At 51.2% G+C, this 26,467-nt stretch overlaps 1 protein-coding gene across 11 annotated transcripts; it reads right to left on the bottom strand.

Annotated features, from left to right (window-relative positions):
* Positions 1 to 1,199: 1,199 nt before the first annotated feature.
* Positions 1,200 to 25,817, bottom strand: UBA1 (ubiquitin like modifier activating enzyme 1). Of its 11 annotated transcripts, none has more exons than XM_017863486.1 (29): positions 22,456 to 22,973; positions 19,991 to 20,104; positions 19,626 to 19,791; positions 19,439 to 19,516; positions 17,513 to 17,629; positions 17,326 to 17,384; positions 17,055 to 17,223; positions 16,818 to 16,952; positions 15,415 to 15,521; positions 15,051 to 15,141; positions 14,807 to 14,939; positions 14,164 to 14,261; positions 13,909 to 14,055; positions 13,601 to 13,777; positions 13,372 to 13,476; positions 13,203 to 13,283; positions 12,723 to 12,878; positions 10,253 to 10,418; positions 9,922 to 10,118; positions 6,617 to 6,681; positions 6,181 to 6,376; positions 5,390 to 5,464; positions 5,071 to 5,260; positions 3,812 to 3,900; positions 3,459 to 3,551; positions 3,143 to 3,334; positions 1,898 to 1,999; positions 1,691 to 1,791; positions 1,200 to 1,534 (listed from the first exon to the last, which is right to left on the bottom strand). In XM_017863486.1, the coding sequence occupies exons 4-29, from the start codon at positions 19,454 to 19,456 to the stop codon at positions 1,399 to 1,401; spliced, it is 3,195 nt and encodes a 1,064-aa protein (XP_017718975.1). In that variant the 5' UTR covers positions 19,457 to 19,516; positions 19,626 to 19,791; positions 19,991 to 20,104; positions 22,456 to 22,973; the 3' UTR covers positions 1,200 to 1,398. The 11 variants fall into 11 exon arrangements, with proteins under 11 accessions (XP_017718975.1, XP_017718977.1, XP_017718976.1 ...); XM_017863488.1 differs by having other exon boundaries at positions 19,439 to 19,513; XM_017863487.1 differs by lacking the exon at positions 19,991 to 20,104.
* Between the last annotated feature and the right edge of the window lie 650 nt (positions 25,818 to 26,467).

Raw genomic sequence — 26,467 nt, 5'->3', positions numbered from 1 at the left:
AGAGCAATAATGGGAAAGTTCCTGTGGTGGGAAAAACTTTCCACTTGACAGCATCACCACTAGATACCAAAGGGAAAATACCTCTGTCCTCAGTGTCCTAGTGGGGAAGAAGAAGAAACTGGAAGGATGAGGTCACCCAAGCAGAGCAGGCCAAGAAAATAAAATGATCAGAAGGAGGTGGGCAAGGGCATATACTGTGCCCAGGACCAGGAACTACTGGCCCAGGAGACAGCAGATGTGGGCACAGGCTGTGATGGCAATCAGGCCAGTTCAGAACAGGTTGAGCTATTCCTTACACTCAAGTTTGAGTAGAAGAGTGAGGGATCTTGTTTCTAATAAGGTAGATAAATTATTGTCTGGTTAGTTGAGGGACAAAAGTATGAATGGATTGCTCAGGCACCAGAAGCCAGTACAATAGAGGAAGGCAAAGATGTGGCAGTGGTCAGACTGGTGCTTTCAATCGTCTGGAGCGCTCAGCGAAGACCAAGGACAGAGCACGGTAGCTCTGCAGTTCTGGTGGGGCTGGTGTTGGGCCTCCTGCAACCTGCTCTAAGCGATGAACACCCCTCAGTCCCCATTGCCAGCTGTCTTCTCCAAGGTAGGAGGTTGAAGATCAAGGGGAATACAGGCAGACCTGGGGCTGAGGGGGGCAGCGTAAGACAAGCAAGGGGCTTTTCCTCTACTGAGGTTCTCAAATATTTCCATAAAAATTGCAAAGTATGCCTGCAGGCACTGGCATTCAGCAGAGCTGTTTAAGACACCCCTGCAGCAAGGAAATTGAACTAAGAGCACCACATGCATTCCTGGTGCTGGGAACCATGACTACAAAAGGCTGCCCATGGTCTGAGTGCTTTGAGCCAGGTGGGAGGGGATCTGCCCTAAGGACATAAGGCATACTGGCCATGCCCTAGCAGCCTGCTCACAACTTTCCTCTTCACAGAGCAGGGAGTTAGGACATGGAGAAGGTGAGAATTGAACCCAGCTCAAATTAATAGTCACATGGACCCAAGTACCTGCTCACTGGCCTCACTGGTGCCTCCATCTCTTCGGAGGCAGAGAGGGCAGGAAGAGGTGGCAATTACATTTTCTTTGCCCAGAAAACTGGCAGGTGTGGTGGGGCTGAGCCCTCTGAGTTACCATCTGAACTAGACAGTTCCAGGAAGTCCCTTCCTTGCCTGGAACCAGCAGGGCAGGCGACGTGGGAGTTATTAATTCTTTATTAGGATTCAGGTTTCAAACAAGGTAGAAGGCAGTGGCAAGAGGGGTTCAGGTAGGGGGATGATGAGGGAACACCAGACTTGGCTAGCTGGGCCACTGCCAGAAGCCAAATGGGAACCCTGGGCTGGAAGGGGTGTGGAGAGGGATGGACAGGGGCCGGCCTAGAGGAGCAGACGGGGGTCAGCGGATGGTGTATCGGACATAGGGAACCTCGACATCCTCGCCACTCTCGTCGTTACAGCACAGCTCAAGCACCAGCGCCCGCACGTGGCGGCCCAGTTTTCGCTTCGACACACGGCTCACAATCTCTGTCATCCTGGGGACAGGGGGATGGGAGCATAGGGTCAGGAGGGCAGAAAGCAAAAGAGGATGGGCAGGTAGGTGGGGGCAGTGAACTGGAGTGGGACAGCTGGATATTGAGGTTCCCCAACCCATACAGGGCCTCCCCCAGCCTGGCCAGTGGCCAACTCACGGCTGATCCAACCGTTCCTTGAGCTTGGCAGCTGGCATGAAGAAGGAATAGAGCATGGACACGCCCTGGGACAGCATGGTGATCTCTAATTTGTGCTCTGTCTGGAGAGGTAGGGGAAACAGCAGGGTCATGGGGGTGGACAGGCCAGCAAGTCACCTTGCACACCTCGCCCCCCAAGGTGGGGTGAGAGAGAGGGAGGGGCCTTACCTTAAAGTAGTCGAGGAACTGTTTGAGGGTCATCTCGTCACCATTAGGCTGCAGCCCTTGTACCTCAAAGCGATCCCACAATGTCCACTCTTGGTTATAGTACTGCAGAACAAAGAGGGGAGTGTAAGATGGAGACCATCCCAGAGGGTCCAGCCCCCATCTGTCTCCATCCCCCTCACCCCCATGGAGACGTATTCAGTCAGATCACAATCCTCTTTTGTTCGAAATCCTCTTGTGGCTGCCATCTCACCCCAAGCACTGAAATTCTGTTTTCTTCTCATCTCCTACTCTCCTCAATCTCACACTCACTCTGTGGACTTTGAATTTCTCCAACTTGCCAGGCACACCCCTATCTTGGTACCCTTTCAAGAACTGGTCCCTCTGCCTGGAATGTGTCCTCACTCACCACCAAGCCTGCACGGTTTGCCCCCTCACATCCTCCAAGTCTGATCTCAAGTGTCATCTTTTCAGCAAGGCCTTTTCTGACCATCTCACACAAAATCTCAAACACATCCCCTTGCCCCCTGGTATTCTCAAGTCCTCTTTATCTTTTTGAGATGGAGTCTTGCTCTTGTTGCCCAGGCTGGAGTGCAGTGGCACGATCTCGGCTCACTGCAACCTCCGCCTCCCAGGTTTAAGTCATTCTCCTGCCTCAGCTTCCCGAGTAGCTGGGATTACAGGTGCCCACCACCATGCTCAGCTAATTTTTTGTATTTTCAGTAGAGACAGGGTTTCATCATGTTGACCAGGCTGGTCTCGAACTCCTGACCTCAGGTGATCCACGTGCCCTGGCCTCCCAAAGTGCTGGGATTACAGGTGTGAGCCACCGTGCCCAGCCTCTTTTTATCCTTTTTTGATTCCAAGACCATTTAATAGGTTATTTATATAATCTACTTGAGGAACGTAACTTAGAAGAGTACCTGCACACAACAGGTGCTCAATAAATATTTGAGTGAATTCATGCATGAAGCAAGCAAAGCACTTAAGTGTAGGAAGCATCCAATAAATTTTGGCTGCCATTATTGTGTAGTTAATAATACTAATAATCTCCCAGGACACAATTCAAATATCCCATCTTTTTGCATGTTCTCAAACAATATGATTAATGAATAAACGAAAAAGGATGCATAAAAAGGGTAGGTACACATAGAAACCCTCATCTGGTGACAGGGTATGACGTGAATTAGAACCAGAATCTACACAGACATACCCCACCCAAACCCCACTTCTTATGCGGGCCCCCACCTGGTGACGTGGTGCAGCAAGGGGTTCAGAGAAACCGAAGAAAGGCAGGGCCAAGTTGAGGAAACCATTCTTGTAGGAGTCAAGCTGTCGGTGCCCCTGCACAACCTTGTACAGCTCCAGACACACAAGGCCAACCACGGCTGCTGTGGTCGTGGCAATGGCTGGGATGATCTTCCCTGCAATCAGCTTGCTCTGAGAGACAGGAAGGGACAAAAGGTGGTAGTTAAGTACAAGAGCCTCAGGGTCTACAGAGGGGCTGAGTGTGGACAACTCAAACCTGGAGGAGGGTGGAACATCAGGTCTACATTCCCCTCACCTTGTGCCGGTCTGCAGGAGGAATGTCATAGTTTTCAGCCCGGAGGTTGGATGCAGCCACAATAAAATCCATATGAAAGTTGCTGTCATCATCCTGTTATGAGTGGGGAGGGTGTGAAGGCAGTGGGGAGAGAATTAGATAAAGAAAATGTGTATCCACTGCAACTGCCTGCTGGAGTCTCCAGATCACAAAGGGATGGCTGGGAACACTTACTCATTCAGAGCCATGTGGCAGGCCCACGATCTGATCCCCACAAAGGCCCAGGGCTGTCTCCAGATACTCCTCCTGTTTTTCTCCAGCCTGTCTATGCTTTGCCCATCCTCCCTTCCCTGTCCTGGGCCCCCACCCTGTACCTTCTCAAAGTCAATGGGGTACATCTTGAATCCAGGGAGCCTGTCTGGGCTGGGCAGAGTAGCTTTGAGCTCCTCTAGACGACTGTCATCTGCATGAAGAGAGGGACACTGTCAGCCCTTTAGATCCCAGGCTAAGGTTTGAGGTGGAAATGGGAGCCCAGGGTGGGGCAAAAGGTATTCAGGTAGAAAAAGGATTTGGAAAGGAAAGACATCCTGGGAGAGAAAAGGGGCAAGGAGGAGAGGTAGAGAACAGAATACAAACCTGAAAAACACAGAGAAAGAGCTGAGGCTATCAAGAACGATCTCTCTAGAGACACTAAGGAATGGAAATGAAAGAGTTAGGAGAAAGTGGAGATGGAGAGATCAAGATGGGAAACATAAAGATCTTGGGAAGAATGATGTAGAGCGAGATGGGGGGAACACAGAGGATACAGGGAGGAAAAGGGGAGTAAAAAAGATATATGGAGGGGAAGTTGGGGGGAATGTACAGATGTGGACATAGAGAAAAGATATGGGGGGAGAGGGAGAAGATATAAAAGGGGAGAGTGGGGGTATACAGAGGGTGAGACAGGTGGGAGGAGAAATATATGAAGGTGATGAGAGATATGGAAGGAAAGATTGGAAGACGTACATAGAGGAATATGAAGGAGTAGATATTTCAGAAGGAAGATGGGGACCATGGAAGGGGAAATGGGAGGAGATCTATGGAGAGCAAGAGGAATGAGATATAAGGAAGGTAAATGTAGGGGGCATTACAGGGTTACAGAAGCATTATATACAGAAGGGAGGGGTGGTGAAAAAATATGTAGATGGGGTGGGGCCGGGGTGTCAGTAAACCACAGCCCCAAACTATGGAGGGTGAAGATGCATAGAGAAACATGGGGATAGATGTACAGATGGGGGCAGATCTGGAAGGAGACAAGGCAGGAAGGTATCACGGGAGAGAGACCACTGGTAGAGATCATACGTCTTAGATGAACAGATCAAGAAGAAAGAACAAAACTAAGGGAAATACACAGAGCAAGAGTAAAACAGCAAGTTCTCCTGAGGGCCAGAGAGTGGAGAGGAGGAGGGAGGGAGACAATTTGCCCCAACCTACCCTCTTCATGTCAAAGGGAGGCTCAAAGGAAGGTGTGGGTAAACCTCAGGCCTGGGGTCACAGAGCAGAGCAGAGCCAGGGGGAGAGGACTGGTGGGGAGGCTGGACTAGGCCAGGGACATTTGGGGGTGACTACTGGCCAACTGGCCAAACACCCTCACCAACAGAGGCATTGGCGCTCTGCAGCTCCTGGTCAGAAACATGGATCTTGACGCCAGACTTGGGGGTGAATTCGGGGACCTGCACAGACTGCAGGAGTGTGGCCACAGCAGCTCGGTCCTGAGAGCCTGTCAGCCCGTAGGTCTGGGCAAACAGGTTGGCAGCAGCCATCACATAGTCCAGATGCAGGGGCTAGGAGAAGGCAGGGCAGGGCAGGGAAGGGTGAGCACATCAGCCCTTGAGTGGGGAGCCACCACCTCCTTCCCACCTACTCACCCTACCCTCCACCTGACCCCAGAAGACCCTAGAGAGGAGACTTACGTTGTTGACATCAAAGGTGAGCGGGTGTGGACAGCGTTTGGGCCCAGACCAGAAAGGGGCTCCTGAGCTTGTGAGCTAAGGGATGGAGAGATTTTTGAGAACAGGATCTGAGAGTAAAGGCCTCTATGACAATCTTGGCACTTCACCTAGGCCCCAGAGGTGCCCCCAACTCACTATCTCGGGTTGGGCACTCGATGGGGACTGGAGCCAATCACAAAATACCCCAACTGTAGAGTCCCACAGGTTGAACCACAGATCTGGCTGAGAGAACAACTACCAATCCCTGGGTAGTGATTTTGTGCTAGACAGCCCATCATTTAACAAACTCATGGATTACCAGGCATTGTACTAACTTCATATTAATAAATACCAGTTAATCCTCCCCAAACCCCCCATGACGTAGATCACTATTATTTCTACTTCACAGACAAGGAAACTGAGGTACACAAAGAAGTTACGTGATTTGTTCAAGTAGAGTTTGGATTTGAACCCGAACCCGTATTGATTCCTGTGCACTTAACTCCAGAATTTCTCCCCCATAACCCCTACAGCCCTGACTGGGAATCAGGTATGACGCAGCCCACACCACAGTCAGGGTAAACAGCAACCAAGCCTCTTTGCTCAAAGGAACTAGGGTGAGGAAAAGGCAGGTTAGGGTCAATCACTCTTCTCAGATCCCCATGCCTCAGGGCACCTGCCACAGCTGGACTCCGCAGTGGGAGGACCCACACTGCAGGCTCCCATTTCAGGGAAATACATTCTGCCAAATGGACCCAACAACTGGGCATTACCTGGTCAGGAGGGAAGTTGTGCAGCAGCTGCCGGATGTTGTTTGAGTACTGGGTGTGCCAGTGGTGGCAGGCCCAGGTCACGCAGTCAGCCCAGGTCTGTGGTCGCTGCAGCACCAGGCTGCGCTGCACAGCCTCCAGCACCTCCAAGGGCTGGGTGCCTGCCAGCCGCAGTGTTCGCTCCACAAACTTGGGGTCTCTATCAGGAATCGAAGAGGACAGAGGACAGGATTACACGTCAGCCTCAGGAGTGGGCTCCAGAGCAATCTTATTTTCTCCATGGAAAACTAGTCCCGACCCCAAACAACACGAGGCCCAAGCAGCCACTCATTCATGTGAAAAGTGTGCCTGGTGCCAAGTGTTACTGTGATGAGGAAAGAGGGCGGGATGCCTTGGCTGGTGGACAAGGATAGGGCGAGAGGGCACTGGAGTTACTCACGTGAGGTACTGGTTGACATTTTCTGCTGGCTGCTTGAAGAGGCCTTCAAACTCATCCCGAGCCCACTGCAGACATAGCAAACAGATTACATGTGGCCACAGTTGACAAAATGGGTTTCCGCACGCATTATTAGAAGGACCATCAGTGAATAAACCAAGTACAAGGCTCACAGCTACTCTGGAAGTGGGGAAGCTCCCCAGCCTTCCCCCATTTCCCCACCTCAATTGAAAAACCAGGCCAGGCGCAGTAGCTCACACCTGTAATCCCAGCACTTTGGGAGGCTAAGGTGGGTGGATCACCTGAGGTCAAGGGTTCGAGACCAGCCTGACCAACATGATGAAACCCCATCTCTACTAAAAATACAAAAATTAGCCGGGCATGGTGGCAGACGCCTGTAATCCCAGCTACTCGGGAGGTTGAGGCAGAGGAATCGCTTGAACCCGAGAGGCGGAGGTTGCAGTGAGCCGAGATCATGCCATTGCACTTCAGCCTGGGCGACAGAGCAAGACTCCGTCTCAAGAAAAAAAAAAGAAAAACCAATGAACTTGATTTGGGCAGTGGTTACAATAGTGCTGTGTATATGGAAAACTGTTTTGTTTTGTTGTTTGAGACAAAGTCTCACTCTGTCACCCAAGCTGGAGTGCAGCGGCGCAACCACAGCTCACAGCAGCCTTGACCTCCCAGGTTGAAACAATCCTCCCACCTCAGCCTCCCGAGTAGCTGGGACCACAGGCACATGCCACCACACCCGGCTCATTTTTAAGATTTGTTGTAGAGACAAGGTCTTGCTATGTTGCCCAGGCTGGTCTTGAACTCCTGGGCTCAAACGTCACTCCTTGGCTTCCTGAGTGCTGAGATTATAGGTGTGAGCCACCGAGCCCAGCCTAAAAATGTATTAAGATCTGCGTACCAGGGCGGGCGAGGTGGCTCACGCCTGTAATTCCAGTACTTTGGGAGGCTGAGGCGGGTGGATCACCTGAGTCAAGAGTTCAAGACCAGCCTGACCAACATGGTGAAACCCTGTCTCTACTAAAAATACAAAAATTAGCCGGGTGTGGTGGCAGACGCCTGTTAATTCCAGCTACTTGGGAGGCTGAGGCAGGAGAATCGCTTGAACCTGGGAGGCAGAGGTTGCAGTGAGCCGAGACTGCGCCACTGCACTCCAACCTAGGCAACGTGAGCAAAACTCCACCTCAAAACACAAACAAACAAAAACAAACAAAACAAAAAACTGTGTACCTTATTCTAGATATGTTATGCCTCCATAAAAAAGAAAACTTCAACTAAGTGTATCTTACCACAATTTTAGAAAAGAAAAAACTCAGACCAAACCAAAAATGATCCCTATCCAGGCCCTGAGGACTCGGCAGAAAACAAGACAGAGGCTGGATACAGCGGCTCACACATGTAATCCCAGTACTTTCGGAGGCTGAGGTAGGTGGATCACTTGAGCCCAGGAGTTTGCAACCAGCCTGGTCAATGTAACAGGCGCGCGTGTGCGCACACACACTTCCCAGGAGCTGAAGGTTGCAGTGAGCTATGACTGCCAATGCACCTCAGCCTGAGTACCAGAATGAGACCCTGTCTCAAAAAATAAAATAGCAAACAAGACAGAGGTTCTGGCCTCTGAGAGTTCCTAGGACAGTTCGCAGTCATTAGCAAGGTGGTTTGGGGTGTACAGGTGTGAGAAATTCATGTTCAGATTCCAGCTATGCCACATATTACCTAGTCTGGTGACTTCAGGCACACAGGATAACATCTTTACCTCTGTGCCTCATCTCTAAAACAGATGTTACAACAGTGATACCTACTTCATGGGGTTGCTAGGAAGAAATGAGCAATTACGTATATATTTAAAGCTTGGTTAAAACAGTGCCAGGCACACGGTAAATGCCAAGTGGTTCACAACTGTCCTGTGAGGTAGATGCTACTGTCATTCCCATTTTACAGAACAGGAATCTGAGGCACAGAGAGGTCACACATGACCTAGTAAGACTGTGGTGGGTGCACAAATACAAACATACCCACTCTGGAACTGCAGTGTCAGAAGGGAGAAAGTGACAGATGGAACTGGTTTTTTTTTCCCCTTCCCTATTTTGTTCCCACCCTCATACTCCTACTATTCTAAATGGCTTGGCCTCAAACACTGCACTAAGAATTATTCTGACAGCACAATGGTAATCCCTAGGTTCTGTTTCTTGGCCTAGGTGGTAGTCACTTGTGTGTTCACTTTGTAAAACTTCAGCTAGATCAAGCTTGTCTAACCTGTGGCCCATATGCGGCCCAGGATGACTTTGAATACTGCCCAACACAAATTTGTAAATTTTCTTAAGACATTATGAGATTTATGCACAGATCTTTTTTTCTTTTATTTTTTCAGCTTATCAGCTATCGTTATTGTTAGTATATTTTATGAGTGACCCAAGATAATTCTTCCAATATGGCCCAGGGAAGCCAAATGATTGGACACCCCTGAGCTAGATAATATGTGCACTGTTCTGTAGGTACATGCACCATATACACAGAATCATTCTGACAAACCAGCTGTTAAACTCATTTTAAGTAACAGCTGGGGAGAACCTGAATATGGACTATTAGAGACAAATAAATAACTGGAAGAGATGATAAGAATGATTGTTAATTTTGTTGAGCATGAAAGTGATGTTTCTGTTAGATAGAAGTAGTTCTCAATTGGGAGTGATGTGGCACCCCTGGGGACATCTGGCAATGTCTGGAGACATTTTAGATGTCATGATGGAGGGGGAGTGCTATTGACATAAGAAGTCAGGAATGCTGAGAAACATCCTACAGTGCACAGGGCATCCCCTCTCCCATGACAAAGAAATAACCAGCCCCAAATGTCAGCAGTGCTGAAGCTAAGAAACCCTGTTCTATAGCAACATATCCTCACTTGGCAGAGGCACTGAAATAGCAGGGAGTAAAGGCTGTAATGTCTGTGACACATTTAAGCACAAAGAAGAAAAATCTATATATATCTAAGAAGAAAATGTGGCAAAACATTAAGAATTGTTAAATTTAGGTGAGGAATGGTATTTGAGTATTCCTCATAATATTCTTAATATTTGTCTATGTGTTGAAAAAAAATTCAAAGTAAAAGTGAGAAAAGAATGAGTCATTCTAGAAACCTAGGCTGCCTGGTGGGAAGAGAGGGAGGGAGGTTTGGAGAAAAGGTACATCTTACACTTAGGCACGCAACATCTGAAGGCAAGGCAAGGGCCTGGGGGCAGAGAGGCAGCGGCCTGGCCAGATGCCCAGCCTCTTTCCCTTCTCCCACAGCTTATCACCTGCAGGGTGTGCTCGATGGCATTAGGGAAGTTCTTCAGGGTACAGATGGGGATAGACTTCTCAGGTGGGTCCTGGCTGGAACTGTACGACTCTGTCAGGAAGGGGATCACCACCTGCACGTTGCCTTTGGTGCCCAGTGTGCCTGACTCCAGCAGTGGCTTCCGGTAGTAGACGCAGCGGCGGTCCATGTACATGCCTGCGGGGAGGACAAAGCGACAGCCGGGAAAGGAACATTAGGAGAGGACAGGAAGATAGACACCCCTCTTGGTATATACACACAGAAACACACACAACTTTGCCCTTGACCACCTCACCCGCCTCCAAACTCACGGGCATCCACGTTGTCCAGGGCATTGGCCACGCCATCTAGGTTTTGGAAAAAATCGTCATCATAGATGCGCTCTGTGTCAGGACCCACACGGTTCTGGTGGCTTGTCACCCGGATATGTGGATTCATCTGGCGCACAGCTGCGGCAGCCGTGTCAGACTTTAACTTCTAAAGGGTTAAGAAAGTGCAGTTCCAGGGTGGGGACGGGGGAACAGAGCTCACTTATCTGTGCATTCACCCAACAAACATCTTTTTTTTTTTTTGAGACAGGGTCTCTCTCCATCACACAGGCTGGAGTGCAGTGGCATGATCACAGCTCACTGCAGCCTCAACTTTCCAGGCTCCAGCCATCCTCCCACTTCAGCCTCCCAAGTAGCTGGGACCACAGGTGTGCACCACCATGCGTGGCTAATTTTTGTATTTTTGGTAGAGACAGGGTTTTGTCATGCTGCCCAGGCTGGTCTTGAACTCCTGAGGTCAAAGACCTCGGCCCCACGAAGAGCTGGGATTACAGGCGTGAGCCACCACACCTGGCCCAAACATCTATAAAGGGTTGCCTGCCTGAGATGGATTTACTTAATGCTGGGGAAGACCCAGGCCCTGAGTTAGGAGGCTAGCAGGAGAGACGGTCTGTGACAATGCCACATGGCCAGGATGATGACGCATGTGGCAGGGGATCAGTGGAAAGGGAAGCTGTGGACAGGAACAGACTGGAGACAATGGGCCAGACATCTGTTCTTTCATCTAACACCTACTATTTTTTCAGGTAATAGCACCCAGGATTGATATAGACTCCCCCAACCAGCACTAGGATGCTAGCACACAGACAAGCAGGATCTTTGCAAAGCCCAAGGTGGGCCACGTCCCTCCTCTGCTCAGAATCCTCCCCTGGATCCCACCTCCACTTACCGTAAAAGGAGTTGGCTCCCTGACCCTCCCACCTCAGGATCTTTGCGTGGGCTCTTCCGCAGCAGAGGGCGCTCTAGTCCCTCATATCCTTGAGGTCTCTGCAGAACTCAGGCCTTCCTTAACCACTGTCATCAATACTACAAACCATTCTCCCTGACACCCTGACTTCCCTTGTCTGGTTTTTGTTGTTTTCTTTGAGGAGCACTCATCACCAACATTAACTATATACCTCACGATCGTATTGTGTCTATTGTTTGCTGTCCGTTCCCCTCCCCCTTCAGGAATCTTGTTTTATTCCTTGGTATATCCCCAATACCTAAAACAGTACCTCAGTAACTATTTGGTGAATAAATGAAACGAATGAAAGGGGAATAAATCCTGGGTAAGCAAAAATGACATTGTTCCCTACAGAAGGCTTCTCAGAGATCCCTGCATAACCAACCCAGTTTCCATATGGACAGAGAAGTGTAAGCCTAGGAAATTGAAACTGCAACCCTTGGAAAGGCCTGCTTCCAAGGTCCACCCTTGGCTGGAGTCTGGGAACTTGGAATTCGGGAAGAATCCCACCACTCCCTACCTGATATCAGTGGTTCACTGTGCCTAAACTGTTCTTACAAACAATACAGTTTATGCTAAACACCTTTCCTTCTGGGAGTCTGGAAATTTTGGTATGTGCCAGGAAGGGGGCGCCCACATGACCAGCCCTAAGTAAAAGAGATGGTGCTGAGTCTAACAAGCTTCCCTGATTGGCAACATTTCACGATAGTGCTGAGTCTAACAAGCTTCCCTGGTTGGCAACATTTCACATCTTGTTACACTTTGTTGCTGTTATTTCTGTAGTTACTGTTGCTACTGGGGAAATAAAGGCCGCCTTGTTTAACTCCCGCAGGGAGAAGACTCCTAGAAACTTGCACCTGGCTCCCCCAGACTTCACCCCACCAGCCTTTTCCCTTTGCTGATTTTGGTCTGTTTCCTTTTGCTGTAATAAATTGTAGCCACAAGCACGACTATATGCTAAGTCCCATGAGTTCTCTTGGTGAATTGAGCTTGAGAGTGGTTTTGAGGACCCCAGACATACCGTCCCAACCAGCACTAAAAGGTCAAGGCAAAAAAAAAAAAACCAAAAAAAAAACAAGATACAGAAGCTGGGAAAGGCTTCTGGCCGAGGTGGAAAGATCTCTGACAGAAAGAATGGGAACAAGAAAAAGGAGGGGCGAGGTGAGGTGGCTCACGCCTGTAATCCCAGCACTTTGGGAGGCTGAGGCAGGCGGATCACCTGAGGTCGGGAATTCAAGACCAGCCTGACCAACATGGAGAGACCCTGTCTCTACTTAAAAAGCAAAATTAGCCGGGCATGGTGGCGCATGCCTGTAATCCCAGCTACTCAGGAGGCTGAGGCAGGAGAATCGCTTGAACCCAGGAGGCAGAGGTTGCGGTGGGCCAGAGATCACGCCACTGCACTCCAGCCTGGGCAACAAGAGCGAAACTCTGTCTCAAGAAAAAAAGAAAGAAAGAAAAAGGAGGAAAGTGAGATGACAAAGCCCCACCTCCTACCCTACTCACCGTGACATCCCAGGGCCGGAAAAGAAACTGTCGATTCAGATTTGACTTCTCAATGGTGTCCATGTCTGTAACGATGATTTCTCCACCCTCCCTGCAGCCCAGCCCAATCATCGCAAAGTTCTTGAGCAGCTCACAGCCAATGGCCCCCGCACCCACCTAAGAGGCAACCAAGAAGACAGGCAGAGGCTGGTCAGGGTGATGCAGGTTAGTGTGAGGCTACCCATCACCCCTCACTCCCGAGAGATGGGAAGAGGGGCTAACACCACATCTTCAGGTTCCAGGACTCTAAGAAATGACACGCAGTCATGTGAGGAAGGAGGCACCAGAGCGGGAAACGAGGGATGCACTGGGCTTCCCTTCAAGATAAGGAGAATGGCAAAGGGAATGCCCCACAGGTTGCATTGAAATGCTGAAGGAAGCCCCAGGGCAGATGGTCAGAGGCCAAGGTGAGGGGAGCAGGCATCCAAGGGGACCACTCACCAGGAAATACTTCTGCTTGCCCAGCTTCTCTTGCAGGTCTGAGCCAAACACAGCCACTTGCCCATCATAACGGTTCTGGCGCTAAGGAATGCAAAGGGAGGAGGGTCAGAGAGAGGCCTCCCCAGAAATGCCCCCAATGATGCCCTCCCCACAGGTCCCACCCACATACTGGGAGGCACTTGTCCTCCGTGAGGGCCTCTTTGTCCTCAGGGAGACACTCAAGGGCATCAAAGTATAGCCACTGCATGATGGGCATGAACTTCCCGGAGCAGGCCTGGAGAGGGGAAGGGAGAGAGGGGGTGGTCAGTGGTTAACAGGGGCCTGACACAGAGAGCAAGTGATGGAGTCAGGGAGGCACCTGGCCCACCCCAATCCTGCCTCTCCCAACCCATGCTGACCTTCATGACTTCCTGGGCAGCCAGGCCCCCAATGAAGGCGTTTATGGGTGCCAGATCCCCAGCAGCAACATATGCCAACTTCCGGATGAGGTCCTCGTCCAGATTCTCTTGCTGCACTGCTGGCAGGGCTCGAGCATTCACAGCCTGTGCTAAGGCCACCAGTTCTGTTGCATCCTCCTGGTGGGCCAGAAAGAACCAAAAGAAGATCTGTCAGGCCACAATGAGGGCAGGGAGTGTGGACAGGCAGAAGCATGGTGGGCCTTCAGTGCCAGGCATGTCTGCATTGGCTGGCTTGCCCACCCACCCACCTCATTGCGGGGCCGAGGTGGCCGGCCGTGCTGAGCACAGAACCGGTGCAGGGCCTGGAAGCCAATGTGCAGCTGGGCAGGGTGAGAAAACTTGGCGAAGTCTGTCATCACAAAGTCAGGTTCTGCCAGTGAGGCCACCAAGGATTTCTGTGGCGGGGGAAGGGGGAGGTCATCAGAACCAGAAGAGAGGAATGGAGAACTCGGGAATGCCTAGAACTATCCCACATAGCCCACTGTTCCCACTGACACACTCACAAAGCTAATCTTCTTAGGTACTTTGACCTGACTGACGATGCCTCCACGGATATAGTCGGAGAAGTTGGAGGTGTCACAGATGCTAAAGGTATAAGGACCTACAGAGGGCAGGAAGAGAGCTATCAGTCTACCCATTCTCCCTAAAATCCACAATCCCTGCAAGATAAGGAACCTCCTGCCCCGACTCAGCTCAGACATCAGACGCCATCTCCCCTCTGCTCCAGGCTCCACATGGACATCAGAAACCATCTCTCCTGTGCCCCAGACTCAGCTCAGACCCCGTGAGACCCTGTGTCCCTGGCTCCAAGTCTACACGGGAAGACCTTATCTGCTTCCCACCCAAATCAGCTCACACACAAGTAGATCCTCTGATCTGCCCTGTTCAAACACCAGAGACCTTTTCCCCCTCAGCTCAGATATCAGGGACACATTCTCCCAGGAATAGCTCGAACACAACACCTCTCCCCCATGCCCACCAGCTCTTATTGGACCCCACGGGATTCTGTCTGTAGTTCATCTTAAACAATAGGATGTGTCTCCCCAATCTGAACCAAGGGCCACGTCTCCTCCCTTCAACTCCCCAGCCAGAACCCAGGAACATATCTCCTAGCTCCCCTCTGCTTCCCCCATGGTCCCAGCTCACCCAGGACTTTGATCTCCATGGGCTGATTTCCGTTGAGTTCAACCATGCCCTGTACTTCTGAAAAGGAGACAAAGTCCCCACTTTCAAACCCGTGTCGGGCCTCATCCAGGCAGGTGACCACACCAGGGTTGTCCTGGTTAAAGGAAGAGTGAGTCTCAGAAACACGCCCAGGGTACCAAGAGCAGATAGGAAGGACTACCACAGCCCACCTGCCCGCCAGGAACCCTAGGGCTGGTCTCCTTACCTTGGTAACCATAGAAACCATAGCACTGAGCGGCTGCTCCCCATTGGAATCTGTGAGGATCATTTCCTCTCCAAAGTCACAGAAGAGCTGCCTGTAGGGGGAAGCAATAGGGCTGATGCCCGTGTCCCATGCACAAACAGGCCCCACAGGTCCCTCAAGATGTAGTGAAAACTTGCTGAGCAAACTCAGCCTATCACTGCTGGGATGTAAGATGGTACTTGTGCCACATGAGGAGAGATGAACACAAAGAACCCAAAATCTGGGTAGCTGAGGGACGAGGGCAGGGAGAGCCTAGAGGTCTTGGCCTGGGCCTGGTAGGAGTTGGAGGAAAAGGGGACGGGGAGGGGGGTGGGCCGCCACTCACCCAAACAGGCCCCTTGTGTCTGCCACCACCAGCTTGATGCCACGGCTGTGACAGAACTCACCCACTCGCAGCTGGTCCTCCAGGGGGGTGTTGGTGAGCACCACCACCTGTGGAGAGATGGAGGCTCAGGCCCAGCACTGGGGTGAAGGGGAGAAAATGGTGGAGGGCTGATGTGAAGGACTCAGGCAGTCCTCCAGGCAGACACATCCAGGCTTTGCTGGGTCAGCCTCTTTCACAAACACACAGCACCTACTGTGCATCAGACTCTGTGGGGGTCAAAAATGAACTCCTGGACTATACCAGGAAAGGTGAAGAGGTAGGTGGGAGGACGGAGTTTGGAGAAGAGCTGACTCATTTATTTGACAAACACCCGCTGCTGTCTGCCTGCCATGCCCTGTGAGACATTGGAGTAAAACTCTGTCTCCAGCCAAAGTCTGAGCTCACTCCTACCACACCCACCTGCTTCCAATTCCCAAGACAATGCCTGCTCCGCATGATCTTTGGGATTTTGCTCTCTGCCTGAATGTCTATCCTTCCCCACCAGGGTGAGCTCCTACTCCTCCATCCGGATTTAGCTGCAGTGCCCTGGCAACCTGGGATACCCCAGGGCCGACTCTCAGCTTCCAGAGCACCTCTTTCTGGCCTGGACTTTTTAATTAACAAACACCCATCCAGTTCTTACGTGCCAGCTGCAATTCCACGTGTTTAACCCTCACAAAAAGTGGTAGCAGTGCTGCTACCACGCACTGACTATGAACAGGAAAACTAAGGTACAGGAAATGAAGCAACCTGCTTGAAGTCACACTACCAAGGCTGGAGGCCCTCAGCAAGGCAGTATGGCTCCCTCCACAGTCTGTGCCCACAACCACTATGCCGGACTGTCTGTACACATCTTCCCCACTTGAAAAGGCAGGGCCAGGCCGGGCGCGGTGGCTCACACCTGTAATCCCAGCACTTTGGCAGGCCGAGGCAGGCGGATCACAATGTCAGGAGATCGAGACCACCTTGGCTAACATGGTGAAACCCCGTCTCTACTAAAAATAGAAAAAAAACAAAAATTAGCCAGGTGTGGTGGTGGGCGCCTGTAGTCCCAGCTACTCGGGAGGCTGAGGCAGGAGAATGGCGTGAACCCAGGAGGCGTAGCTTACAGTGAGCCGAGATCGTGCCACTGCATTCCAGCCTGGGCGACAGAGCAAGACTCTGTCTCAAAAAAGAACAGAACAGAACAGAACAGAAAAGAAAAGGCAGGGCCAGAGGCTAACTGCTGCCTGCATACTCTAGTCCCCCAGCACAAAACCTAGGATTCAGGCCGACCCATTAAATCAATATTGAACACCACTGAACAAACCAGAGATGGGCTCTGAGAGAACTGGGCAGAAGGCTGGGTGGTACCCCCAAGATACCTGGAAACCACTAAGGAAGTCCTCAACGAGGGGTCCAGTGTAGGCAGTGACAGGCACATAGCTGTTGAGCTCAGCGAGGCGGGGCTGTGATACCTCGGCCCGGTTTTTACCAATGTCCTCCTCCCGCAGGTAGAACTGTAAGGGTGTGCAGTAGGGAAAAAGGTGAAATGGCTGAGGCACTGGGAACGGTGGTGCCTCGGGAAGGGGGGAAGGGGGAAGGGTGCTAGGAAGAGGTACCTGGGAGGAAAGATCAGCCCACTGGGCAGTGCCCTGGTCATGTAGGGTGACAGCCTTGACCCCACCAAGGATGATGTTCTTAGCAATCTCCACGCCCAGGCCCCGCAGGCCTGATACCAGGACACTGGATGTCTGGAGCCGCTTCATTGCCTCATGGCCCAACACATACCTGCCAGGTTAGGGGGTACTCTAGGTCAGGGCCTGCCCCACCCAACCCTATCCTCTCAATGTCCCATTTCACACCCCTCGGCCCAGCCTTGGCCCCACTTACAGCTGCCGGGAGTAAAGGCCCTCGTCTATGTCTGCTTCACTGCCGTTCTTGGCCATTCCCTAGGGATAGAGGGAAAGAACAAGTTCAGGGAGACACACAGGAGTGGAGCATGGATAGACAGGCAGTGATACAGAAGACTTTCCCATCCACCACTTCGTCTGCCAGTCTCCAGGGAGAGGACACTCACGTTGGTTGGTACCGAGGGCACTTCGGACAACACGGACTGGGCAGGGGAGCAGTTAGAACCCGGCTTTGGATCAGGCCCGGACACGCGACGTTTCTTGGACAGCGGCGAGCTGGACATCTGGAGGAAAAAAAGAAGGACAGAGGTGACCCTGGGGCACATGGGTACCGTTTTTCTGTTTGTTAGTAGCAACTGTGGGGGAAGGGAAGACAAGTATTAGTACCCCAATTTTACAGCAAAAAGGGGACAGGCACAGAAAGGTGAGGACTTGCCCAGGGTAACACAGTGGTCAGAGCTAAGATCTGAACCCAGGTGGTCTGATTTGCAAGTCCACACTGCTGACCACTAAGCCATTTGCTTCTTCCCAACACAGGACAATGAGGGAGAGACTCCAATCCTGGAGTGAAAGGAATGACAAGAATGTACTTGTGTAGAGGTCAGGGGAAGGATGTGGATTCAGGACAGACCTGGTTTCAAATCTTGAGCCTGCCACTAACAGGAATAATTAACCACCGTGGGTCTCAGTTTTCTCACCTGTGAAACAGGGGTGATAATACCACTTACCTTCCCCATGGGGTTATCGAGATGATAAATAACACAGAGCACAGAACCTGGCACAGAGTAGGTAGGCAGTAACAAGCAGCCATTCTCCTCTCCCTTAATCCCAGGGATGGCGGCGGGAGAGGGGAGTGCAGGAGGGAAGTGAGGCTTGGACATCCATCAGGGTGGCATGATGGCAGGAGCAGTAACTTGCTGAGAACCCAGTCCCCAGAGGGGCTCACGGAGGGAAGTTTTATAAAGCCCAACCCTGCCCCCAGCTTTGGGAGGGGAAAACCGACACGGACCAATAAAAGAGGTTGCAGCAAGGGAGAAAACAAACACATCCCAAGCCTCATCTGCATGTGGACTCCCTTTAACAGGTTAACCACAATGATAAATGAGTATGAGACTTATTAGGAGTCCTCCCCATGCCAGATGCCATAGTAAGCACTTCTCTAAGCCTTGTCTCACTGTGTCCTCAGGGCACTCCTGGGGGGTTTGGACTGCTATCAATAATACCCCCCAACTTTAAACTGAAGGAAAAAAATTCACTCAGTGACGTTCAGTGACCAAGGTTCCCACACAGTAGCCGAGATGGGACCAGACCAGGATCTGCTGACTCTAGAGCCCAAGCTGCTTCCTCATGTTATCACGTTTCATCCCCTCCACGACCCTGACCCAGCAAGGCAGAGTTTAGCGTCCTTGCTGGACAATGAGAAAACGTGAGCTCACGCGGTGAAGTAACTCGCCCAGGGTCAACTGCTAGGTCCCAGAGACAGAATAATACAGCCTCCTATGGAAGTGAAATCTGGTGGTGCGGGTGACTGGGTCCAGATGTTGGAGATGGGAGGACCCAGCGTCACTTCCCCTCACCCCCAGTGCTCCTCTAGGCACTGAGTCTTCTGTTCACACAAGTCCTCCTACACTGAGACTTTTATGACACTAAGTATCCCAATGTACCTAAGATTCCATCTTGGCACCTGTCACTAGCACCAACCACAATGACAAGAGCTCCCTACTATCTACCAAGAGCATACTGCGTGTCAATCAAAGAGGAAAGGGCTTTGTCTAATCTTAACAATCCCCATGACCCAGATAACCCTATGCCCAAATCACAAATGAGAAAACAAAGGCTCAGAGAACCCCATTCACTCGCCCAGAGGCATGCAGCTGGTGGGGGACTGTTTGCCAAACGCCCCTGGGCTCAGGGCCCAGTCCAGAGGACTAAGAAATGGGAGATGAGGGGAGGCAGGAGGCTGGTTGGAGCCCCTGAGATAGCCAGGTGAATTGCTTGGAATGCTAAGAGCCAACCTGGGTAGCAAGAGACTTGGTGAGTTAGTAGAGACAAAGGTGAACCATATTTTTCCATTTACTGACTCTCTGACTGACCTGGGGTAGAGATCTCATTTCCTCTGAGCCTCATTTTCTCCAAAAGCTGGGACAAACGAAACTGTCTTCAAGGGGCTGCTGGCAGGGTTAAAGAAGCCAAGGTCTGTGGTCAGAACTCACTGACCTGAGGATGTGAGTTCCTCCCTGGGCACCTGTAGTGGCCTCCATTACTTAGTTATCTCCTTGCCTTGTCATTGGTCAGTTTGTTTGGGACACGCCATTTCCTCACTCCGTAAATTAGAGATGATCCAGGTCCAGAGAGCACTTGAACTTCTAGACATTTCCCCTCTGGATCCCTAGTGCAGGCAGCAAGGTTCTAAGAAGTTTCAGATGATTGTTCAACTGGATTTCGACTGCAAAGGTTTGGAACAGCCCTGTCTCAAGGCAAGCAGGAGTCTGGGACAGAAGCTCTGGAGAGGAGCTAAAGATCCCCACCCCAGCAGAAAACAATCTACACCCTTCCTCCCTCAACATTTGCTCAGGCCCCCACTATAACATACACACTGTGAACTGTTTGGCAAAGCTGAGCTGCAGCTTAGTTTCTAAACATACCTGAGTCTCCAAACTGAAGATTTTCAAGCGTAAGCATTCTCTATTCTCAAACCAGAGGGTTTGAGGGAGGAGTCTTGGAGGTGTGAGAGGAGGCAGGTTAGCAGGATGGAGAAGCTAGGGCATAGAGAAGGGGAGCTGGAGCATGTCAAGCTTTCCGGGAGGGGTTAACTGAGAAGTCCATGGGAACGTGAGACGAAAATCAGGAAGTGGGTGTCTAAGAGCAAGGAAGCTCTGAGGCAAATGGGAAAGGAGATGTTAGAAGTCCTGGGAGGGAAGGGACTAGGCTAGGGTATTAGGAAGACTCAAATTTCGGATCTCTGGAAAAGGATCTTTTGGAGAAAGGCTGAAAAATTGCAGTGGAGGCCCCCAGAGCCTGCAAAGAGGTAGGAGGACAGTTGCTGGGCCCCATGGAAGCTGCAAAGGGAATGGGTGGGGGATTCTAGAGTCTGAGGAGGCAGCAGGAAGACATTGGGGTCTGGGGGGAGGGGTAGTCTCCATCAGGAGGATGTTGAGGCTCTGGAGGTCTCTGGAGACAGATGCTGGTAGCAGAGAGAAATCTTCAACCAAAAATAATAGATAGGGACATGCAAGAGGAGAGCTGTATCTGACATTCCTACTAGAGTCCCAGGAGGCTGTGAGGGTGGATGGTGAGGAGCTGGGAGAGGTTTCTAATGGAACACAAAGGCCCTGTGTCAATCTCTGACAGGACATGCTAGGTATCACAGCTGCTCTGAGGGGGTGGAAAAGGGAAGCTGGGCCCAGATAGTTCAGGCCTTAAAAAGGTTAGTAAGCAAACACTGGCTAGGTCCCCAAATGGGGTTGGGTTTCTCTGACCAATTATGTAGGACCCCATGGAGGCGCTGAAGGTAGATGCTAAGAAGAGGGTTTTCTACTGCGGTAGAAAACAAGAGTGCCATGGCCGGGCACAGTGACTCACGCCTGTAATCCCAGCACTTTTGGAGGCCGAGGCGGTGGATCACCTGAGGTCAGGAGTTCGAGACCAGCCTGGGCAATATGGTGAAACTCCATCTCTATTAAAAATACAAAAATTTAGCCAGGCGTGGTGGTGCATGCCTGTAATCCCAGCCACTCGGGAGGCTGAGGCAGGAGAATCGCTTGAACCAGGGAGGTGGAGGTTGCAGTGAACCGAGATGGCGCCACTGCACTCCAGCCTGGACGACACAGTGAAACAACTCCGTCTCAAAAAAAAAAAAAAAAAGAAAAAAAAAAGAAAAGAGAAAGAAAAAAGAAAACAAGAGGGCCTGTGGGTGGAAGGGACATCTGACAATGATCCTGGGGTCCAAGGAGTCTGAAAGCAGAAGCTGAAAACCCCTGACTGCAGACATTAGGGACCTTGAAAGTATCTGAGGGCAGATTCTGAGGCCTGATGTGAGGATAAGGGATCTTTGAAAAAAGCAGCTAGAACCCGGGTTGTCTTTTGAAGGCAGAGGCTGGGTCTAGGGTGGGGTAGGGGAGGCGAGTCTCTGATGGAAGGGGCTAGAAGCCAAACGGGACTGCAAGAGCAGATGCCCGCAGGGGCTCTTTGATGGAGGATTATGTATCCAAACAGTTCCTCCCTGGTATCTGGTGCACTGGAAGGTTCTGGGGGTTCAAGGTGCCTGATGGGGAAGATGCTGAGGCCTCTCAGTAGTCTCTGAATACTGGGAGTATGAAAAGCGAGAAATTCCGTAAAAGTAGAGAAAGTGTCAAAGGACGGAGTCTAGGAATTGAAGTCTCTCAAGGCAGATGCTAAGAGGGGTCTCTGAGGAGAAATACTGGGCAGAGTCTCTGATGAAAGACGCTAGGGCCAGGGTGGGGTTAGGAGACCTGAGGTGCGGCGAAGAGGGTTCCCCGACACAAAGGCCAGGCCCAAATGGCCTTTCACAGGGTCTAGTACCCCTGGAAGCTCTGAGCGTGGCTAACATGTGTGTGGGATGGGGGGTCTGAAGGAAAATGCAAAAGAGGACTCTCTTACAGACATAAAGAGCCTATGGACCCCTTCCAGGTCTAGCCTGTCTTGGAAGCCTTGACGGCAAATACTGAGAGGCTAGGAGGCGCCTCAAAGGAGATTCTGGGGCAAGTCTTGAATGGCATTCAATGGTGAGAAGCTCTGATCAGCAATGCTGATCCCCGTAAATCTCTATTGGAGACTGGGGAGAGTTCTGATCTGAGATGCAAGGTTCGGGACGGAGTCAGGTCCCAGACTGGAGATGTTGGGCGTGAGTCTCTAAAAGCACATCGTGGGGGTCCGACTCCAAGGTCAGATTTTGGAACTAGAGGGATCCGGGGTGGTCCTGGCTGGGGAAAGTCGGCCCCGCCCCAGGCTCTGCTCCCCCTCTCTACTCCGCTGATTCCTGGCGCCCGAGTCACCGCGGCCCGCCCCGACAGCAGCGTGGCTCAGGCCCTTCCAGTGCCTCCCCGAAACCCCTGCCCCGGGCGAGGCGCAGTGAAAGGACGTTTTTTACCAATGCCGGTTCCCCGGGTCGCGCCGCCGCCAACTCCTCAAGGAGCCGAAGCCAAGCCCGGCCGCCACCCTCCTCCTTCTCCTCCTCCCCGCCGCCTGGGCCGCCTAGAATCGCCGCTGCCGCCTTCTCCTCCCCCGGCCGCTGTGGCTGTGGTTGTCCCTGCCACCTCCTTCAGCAGAGCCGCCGACACAAGATGGCGACCACTGAGCCTGGGGCCGGAACAAAACCTTGGGCCCCACCTCCAGAAACCCGGATGCAAGCGGGCCGCGCCTACTTATGAATCATGCATAAAGTTCCCGGTCCGGTTGCGATTCATTCGGTTAGAAGTGGAACAGTACCACCTGGTGGGCATTGTGGCAGTAACAACGAAAACAGGTAAAACAGAGGCCACGCCTCATGGAATGTGAATAATGAATGGTTGCAGCCAGGCTGTCATGGAAGCGAAGAAAAACCATTAAGGTCACGCTTCCTGATTATAAGTTATGCATAAAGTTGAGTGGTTGGTAGACTAACAACCAGCAACCAGAAAGCAGATGTTAAAACATGGAAGTCACACACCTCCATTCATGAATAATGATGATCTTGCAGGGGCCCGGAATCCAAGGAGACCCAGGCCACAATTTACTCATGAATAATGCATAAGACCCAGTGGGTTGGAATAAAAGGGGCACGCCCACCTATTGCTGCACCTAATACACTATAAGCAGGGAAATGGGGCTACTGCAGAGAAAACACACTCTCCCAGGTTCTGAATAATGAATTATGCTGCTGCAGTAGCTCAACCTGGAAACTCAAGAGAGGTCAAGAAAGGTTCCACCCAATTTATGAATTATGCATAAGGCGAAGAAACACCCAAGACTGCCCTACCCAGCAAATAGGGATTACGATGCTATAGCCAAGGCAAAGTGAGCACGCCTTCCTGTTCATGAATAATGAAAGATGTCACTGCAGTGTCACGAAAACCAAGGGGAAGTGTTCCTCCTGGCCCGCCCCTCCCCACACCTCCAAAAACAACATCCCCGCCTCAGGAACAAGGGCTGCCTTGGTCCATCAAACCAACTCATTACATGTCTTTGCAAGGAAAAACACACACAACACAAAAAATTGAGGATAGTAGTAACAGAGCCCATCCACCTCATAGAGATGTGTTATTATGAAAATCAGATCACGCCTGTAATCTCAGCACTTTGGGAGGCCGAAGCGAGTGGATCACCTGAGGTCAGGAATTCGAGACCAGTCTGGCCAAGATGGTGAAACCCTGTCTCTACTAAAAACACAAAAATTAGCTGGGCGTGGTGGCGGGCGCCTGTAATCCCAGCTACTGGGGAGGCTGAGGCAGGAGAATCCCTTGAACTCGGGAAGCAGAGGTTGCAGTCAGCCGAGATTGTGCCATTGCACTCCAGCTTGGGCGACAAGAGTGAAACTCCGTCTCAAAAAAAAAAAAGAAAATCAGAGAATATAAATTATGGGATGAGTCTTAGAACGTTGCTGGCACAAGGCACTGTTAAAATTTTAAAACATTGTATATTAATATAAAGGTAATATGTTAAGATATGTAAATATATATTTACATTAATATAAAATTAATTATGAATACTCAGCCACAAGAGAAACCCCCAACTTGGGCCACTGCTTCCCCATCCATAAAACAGGAATAACAACAGCAACTTACCTTGCGATGGAGTTTAAATGAAGAAATAAGTAGAAAGGGCTTAGACCAATGCCTGGCACATATTAAGTGTTATATTAGTAGTAGTACTATTAAACGGCGGCGCGGGGCAGTGGGGAGGGGAGACATTATGGCATCTGGTTAAGACTACAGATTGCGGAACTAGACCCCAATTTGAATCCCGGCCCAGCCACTCACTGATTGTGTGACCTTAGGCAAATTACTTAGCCTTCCTGTGCCCCAGTTTCCTTATCTATAAAATGGGGGTAATAATAACCTACCTCCTAGGATTGTCGTGAAGATTAAATGCGCTAAGTAGCTAAAGCAGTGTAAGCTAATCTTATGATTATCCTCCTACCCATTATTCAGGCTTACAAAACGATTTGCCAAAGATCACACAACTGGAAAGGATCGATGGGATTTGAATCCAGAGCCCCGGCTGATTATCTGAGATTACCAGGCCACAAGAAATGAACAATGTAGGAGGCCTCATCCCTTCGCTAGAAGCCAGGTTTTAACTCTGGTACCCGTAAGGGAAAGCTAACCGCGGATCATGCAGATAAAGCTGCAAAAGCCACGCTCCTCATGAATTAAGCACGGAACCCCTAGAAAAGCACTGAAAACTCAGAGTGCTACTTAACTTTTGCGAATCATCAATGAACTCACGTTTGCGCGGCAGACTTCAGAACGCCCCTTCAGCACGCTGATCCGCCCTTCGTGAATAACTCACAAGCCGATACCTTCCCTTCTGCGGACCAGGTGCGAAAGAGGCAAAAAACTGCCTCCTACCACAGCCCCACCTCCTTATGAATAATGAATAAAGCCGCGACCAAACGAAGGCCGGGTGGCGCCGCGTCGGCTCAGGAAGAGCCGGGCTCCGGCGTCCCTTCCCCAGCCTGAGCTGAGAGGCTCCTCTCCCTAGAAACATCTGGGCCCCCGACGTGTCCAGTCTCGCAGTCCTGAGCCTCCAGGCGCGTGGAGGACCTCATCACAGAGCCAGGGGTCACAAAGGCCTGACACCTCCACTATGCCACGTCGGTCCCGATTGTTCTCACTGTCACCAGGACCCCGTCCCGAAACAAGCCCTCCCCCAGTCCCGCCTTGACTTTAGTAACCTCAAACTTTGCTTCTCCCCTTGAAGAATAACCCAAATCCTGCTCCACGGACAAGGGTGCCCATACACGGACCCTAAGAATCTCCCCAAAACCCCCCAAACCCTGTCTCCGAGGGGTGCTCCCCAAAACAGACTCCCAAATCCCACCCCAGAGTCCCCAAACGGCACCCCCTAAGGGTCTCCTCAAAAGCAGACGCCCCCTAAATATCACCCCGGGCCTGGAGGCTCCAAATACGCCCATGAGGGGATCCCCGAAGTTGGGATTAGGAAAGCACCCTCCTCCAAATGCTGTCCAGAGGCTTGGGGGCACGGTGCTCCAGCTCACCCCCTGTGCCGGGCGGAAGCCTCGCCTTCCTGCCAAAGATGAGCTGAAGCCACGGGGCAACGGAAGAGCAAACCACCTCCGTCGTACAAGAGAAGCCAGAGTTTGCGCGGAGCTCGGAAGCGCGGGGCCTTGGAGAGCCCGGGGTCTGGGATGTACCACAGATGTTCTGCTAGAGGGGCGTCGGTCCCTGCTCCCGCGTCGCTGGTGCCCATTTCAGACCCAGATGCCCCTACAGGTTGTGGTACGGCCCAAATGCGCGCGGCATGCTGGGGGTGGTAGTCCTGTCTGGCCAGTGCCTGGTGCACGTGGTGGGCATCAGCGTCCAGAATATGGGAAAATGTAAGCCTGGGCTATGGAATGCCGGAGCCGTGCTCTGTAGGGTGGGAAAAGGAAACGGAATGTGTGGGTGCCTCCACATGGAAAGACACACCCATCCTACAGATGGGGAGACCGAGACTCAGGTGGCCAAAATAGTTCATTTGACATGGGCCAGGTGCTGGAAATTCTTCCTTGAGCTCATGGAGCTGACATTCTAGCAAGAGACACAGACCATAAACATAAAAATAAGTGAAATTATAGTTTCACATACAAATCCGTATTATAATAGATATCTGTGACTACACACAGTAATATAAATTATGTATATACAATCATGTGCTGCATTACATTTCGGTCAACGGTCCTATAACACAGAAAATTTTACTGTTATCTTTTCCATGTTTACATATATTACCATAGTAGAGACGGGATTTCGCCATGTCGGCCAGACTGGACTCGAACTCCTGAGCTCAGGCTATACGGCCTGGCCTGCTCCGCCTCCCAAAGTGCTGGGATCACAGGCGTGAGCCGCCGCACCCGGCAAAATTCTTCAGCCTTTTAATAAATGGAGTCTTGGCCGGGCGCG

Source organism: Rhinopithecus bieti, unplaced genomic scaffold (assembly GCF_001698545.2).
Source record: "Rhinopithecus bieti isolate Rb0 unplaced genomic scaffold, ASM169854v2 scaffold_72412, whole genome shotgun sequence".
NCBI classification, from domain to species: Eukaryota; Metazoa; Chordata; class Mammalia; order Primates; family Cercopithecidae; genus Rhinopithecus; species Rhinopithecus bieti.
The sequence above is the reverse complement of the archived record's forward strand: the minus strand, read 5'-3'. Positions and strand labels throughout refer to the sequence as shown.